Source organism: Rutidosis leptorrhynchoides, chromosome 7 (genome assembly GCF_046630445.1).
Source record: "Rutidosis leptorrhynchoides isolate AG116_Rl617_1_P2 chromosome 7, CSIRO_AGI_Rlap_v1, whole genome shotgun sequence".
Taxonomy (NCBI): Eukaryota; Viridiplantae; Streptophyta; class Magnoliopsida; order Asterales; family Asteraceae; genus Rutidosis; species Rutidosis leptorrhynchoides.
The window spans coordinates 80,379,465-80,383,911 of NC_092339.1; the positions used below are offsets into that span (position 1 = coordinate 80,379,465).

The window sequence follows — 4,447 nt, forward strand, 5'->3', positions numbered from 1 at the left end:
TGTAAAACGGATATGATCGAGTGATGCGAACTCTTTTGATAATTCCACGATAGTAACTCCAATCTCGTTGATAAAGGAAAAGACTCACATACAAACACATGCTTAATAATCTTCAAGTCTTCGGTCATGATAATGATTGATGAGCTATCTTAGTTTCACACAAATGTATGTTATAATTTCCACATCTTAACTAATCAGATGCATTTATTAGAGAAGAAACACTAACACAAATAATAAAAAAGAAAAAAAAATTAAACCTTCATACATTATGCTGAACCTAACAACTGTCTGCTTAATCTTACCATTTTCATTTCTTTTTTATTTATTTCTCTGCATAGTTAAATTAAAAAGAAAATGGTAGTACTACTTTTATGCAAGGTGAATAATTTTATGTTGCATAGTTTTCACAGAAAATTCTTCTACCTTCTCTTCACTTTACTTCATGGACTTAACTTTACTGTCCTTGGGATTTGTACTTGTGTAAATTTATACTGTATTTTTACTTCTAAAGGAAAATGATGTATGTGTGTATACTGTGTGAAAATGAGTAAAAATAAATGTGACTACATATGACCAATATTATAAGTATTTTTTTCAGAAAGATACAACTTACCAACCTATAAAATTAAGTATATCCATATATTTACATGCATAGATATACATGCATGCATGATGCATGTATCATGTATGTGTATATATATGTGAATACATTTACATGTACATATACATATCCGAACATCTAGTTTGTTTTGTATGCTTTTATTAAAAATGATTTTTTAATGAAATTAGCCTTGGGGGAAGAGAAAACTAAAAGGAACCCTAGCTACCTCGGAACCGGCATACAAACCGGGTAAAAGTAACCTCGAGTTCGAAAACAAAGCAGAAAGTTATCCCAAATTCAAATCTGGTCTCCTACAATCACAAATGTTGCATAATGCACCAGAATGTTTGCACAATCTTTAGAATAATTGACAAACAGATTTAAACTGAAGTAGCAAAATACCGTATTAAATATGGATACACCAAAATAAATCATGGTTTCCTTTTTTACGGTTTAATACTCATTGTCCGTCCTTGTTTTCGCTTTTAAAAGTTTCTTTTTTAAAATTGACTTTCAATTTTTTTAAAGAATTTGATAACGACATCCGTTACAGTAGAGTTACTGTTAGTGTACGTAAAATTATTGTATTTTTTAGTAAATGTCGATTTCAAATCCATAAGTAATAACTACGTATAACTATGTCGTTAACAAATTTTTTAATTTTTTTTTTAATATGTAGTGTTAATACTTGATGAAATTTACACTAATATAAAACATTTAAAACTCAAATCATTTATATAATTTTCTATCATATATAATATAACATAAATAAAAATATTATAAAATTGTAATTGTAATTAAAAGTTAAAATGAGACATTTATAATTGATAGGATAGACTATCTGAATAACATGAGCGGTTTGCATGTTTCAAACATTTTTGTTAGGTATTGATATTTTCACCATTTATAGAATTGATAATTTCACTATAATTGTGCATTTATTTGTATTTTACAAGTGCTTTATATTAATGTAGTTTTATCAAATTCAATGAACCTTTTATTTAGTTACTATGTCAACAATATAAGAGATGATCAAATAGTATTTTTACACCACTTTCTTACATAACCCTATCCGTTATAAGCTAGAGGAATATGAGGACGACATCAAGTTATTATGCGCCCCTTTCGCAATAGGCAACACACATTCTACAATGGCCTAGACAGAGGGTTGCGATCCCACGAGGGTTAGCTAACTCAAAAACTCGTACTTAGTTTAGATTGAAGGCTTCAACTCGTAGCATCGCTAGTAATTAATCGCTAGTCAACATATAACTGAATCCGTTGTACACGCGTACAATCCTTCAATTTATTTGTATTTTCAAAATGATTTTTATCGAATCACTTAGGTTTTGGTACACTCTCCTACGTAGATTATTATTAATTTTTTTATTTTTTATTTTTATTTTTATTTCTCAAGTCCATCAACGTATCAACGTATTGATTTATATATTACCTGTTTTTTCGTAATTAAAAAAAGAAAAAAGAAAAAGCATATGACTGTAAATTCTTACAAAAACTCATTAAATTACACCATCATAGCTAGGTAGCCACCATCAATCATCTCAAACTCCTTAAATTTTCTTACACTTTAATTGTACCTTTGCATTATCCTAATTTAATGAGTATTCAAAGCTAACAAAAACATTATTAGCATCCAGTTAATAACTCGATCAATGTAATATATTACTAACTCACCAATAATTAGTTACCATTTTTTTCAAGATCTTGGTGGTGGGAAGAATTGCGTACCCGCCATAAAAGCACTAAAAGGAGTTGTGTATGTTGACGTTGGATCAATAAAATTACCTCCCGGATGATTCATACTTGTAGTCACCGTGCCGGAATTTGTAAAAGTAATTTGTTGACTTTGACCTTGACTTTCACTTTGACCACCACCAACTGATGAACTACTTCCTTGATCAAGACCATGATCATATAAAATTCCCTTGAAAACATGACCACCGACGTTTAACGCCGTTTGATAAGCTAACTGTTCTTCACCCTCATCCATTGCACTTACTCTAACACACCGGAACACTGCCGGAGAATTCAATTCTGCCGGAAAATGACCCACTTCTAACCCTAACATTTATATAATATTAAGAAAAATAAATTTATTTTACTTTGAGTAATTAAAAGTAGGATAAATACGGAGTCTAGTAATATTACACATAGTTGAACTTTCAGTATGTGTAAATACTCATATTTATATGATTATTCATATGATATAATAATTATAGAGTTTATAGATTTATAGATATACAGAGACAATAGCCCAGAATTTAAAACCTAAATGATAATTGAGTCTTGAAATATGAAGCTAATCTATAAATATATAAATATATTCGTATATATATATATGGACGAACAGCATCAAATCATAAATCAATATTGGTAAAGAGAAAAAGAGAATTTTTTTCCCAAACACATTCCAATAATTGAACGGAGAATAATTATTAGATTTTGGTTTTTGTAAAAGTTTTGTTTGTTTCTTTATTTTATTTATACTAGCTCCATCCACAAATAATATTTGTAGAAAAAACTTTACCGGAAGATGTGTTATGATGTTGTGCAACCGGCAAGATGACGCCCACTCCACCACTGCCGCCGGCGACGGTAATACTCCGATGATGATGATCATGATGATGATGATGCTCTTCTCTTAATCTTTTAGGATTCTGATCACTAACGGTGGCTCTCATCATTAAACTTAACTGTTGAGGTCCTAAAGTTTGTTGTTGAGTTAATGACATAAGTTGTTGCTGTCTTTCACGGCGTTTAGCTGCCGGAACCCACGTGCTTTTCACGTGAGTTTGACAGTGAAACCCTCTACTTCTACAACAAGTTCTACATCTCATATGTTGACAATCTTTTTTAGCTTGATTACCACAATCTTGACAATTAATTCCACCACTATTACCACTACTACTTCCACCGGAGATACCATAACCACCTTGCCTCATCACCCTACAACCACCACTACCACCGTTACTACTACTGCTACTGTTGTTGCTATTATGATCACTACCACCATAATGTGGTGGTTGTTGGTTTTGATGTTTTTGGTGAAGTTGATAATATTGCTGCCATAATTCAAAACTTTTACTATAGATCTCTTTGTTCTTGAATAGATATAAACTATAAGGACTAGTTATACAATCATCATGATCCTGATCTTGATCATGATCATGATCTTGATGATGGTGATGATGATGGTGATGTTTTTCAACTTTACTAATTCCAATTCCAGCTTCTAGTGAGAAAAAACTTGACATTCTTTGAAACAAGAAATCAATTCAAGCTTGATTTCAAACATCAAACTCAAATCCATAGTAGTAGAAGTAGATCAATTATTAATTAAAAAATTAAATAAAGTTTAAAAGGTTGTAAATTTTTGTGGTAGTGAAGAGTGTAGGGGTAGTGTCAACTATACTAAAAGATCTAGGGTGGGGGTTAGCTTCTAAGTTTTTTTGGTGTTTATATTTTCTTTTCTTTAGTTGCTACTTGTGTGTGTGAAATATGATGTATTTTGGTGTGTGTTTTTTCATTGAAAAATAAAATTAAATTAATTTAGATAAAAAAGATCAATAAGTATTATAATTGGTACATACCCGATTATGTCTGTTTAATAAAAATCTACAATCTATTTGACTTACTATTGAACTAGATCCAGTGTTGTAATTCTTCTTATTTCTTTCCGAGATCTCCCCGAAATCTCATTTTTGGAAGGCATCTGAGACGAGATGTCTATCTCCCGAGATTTCTCGGTTAACGGAGTCAAACAGTGTAACAACCCTGTTTTTTCTGTCACTTCCGTTAATTGCCTGTTAGTTGATTTAACGGCGA

General features: G+C 30.9%; 1 protein-coding gene across 1 annotated transcript; it reads right to left on the reverse strand.

The window, feature by feature from the left end:
* Window positions 1-2,205: 2,205 nt before the first annotated feature.
* LOC139858348 (protein SHORT INTERNODES-like) lies at window positions 2,206-3,970 on the reverse strand. The gene is made up of 2 exons (XM_071847202.1): window positions 3,150-3,970; window positions 2,206-2,683 (listed from the first exon to the last, which is right to left on the reverse strand). Exons 1-2 carry the CDS (start codon window positions 3,874-3,876, stop codon window positions 2,319-2,321), a joined length of 1,092 nt encoding a protein of 363 aa, XP_071703303.1. The 5' UTR covers window positions 3,877-3,970; the 3' UTR covers window positions 2,206-2,318.
* Between the last annotated feature and the right edge of the window lie 477 nt (window positions 3,971-4,447).

Bases quoted from the DNA above. Each gene is read 5' to 3' on its own strand.
- LOC139858348 (XM_071847202.1), bottom strand. From the start codon at position 3,876: ATGTCAAGTTTTTTCTCACTAGAAGCTGGAATTGGAATTAGTAAAGTT. The intron at 2,684-3,149 runs GTAAAGTTTTTT...TATAAATGTTAG, and splicing joins ACATCATAACACATCTTCCG to GGTTAGAAGTGGGTCATTTT.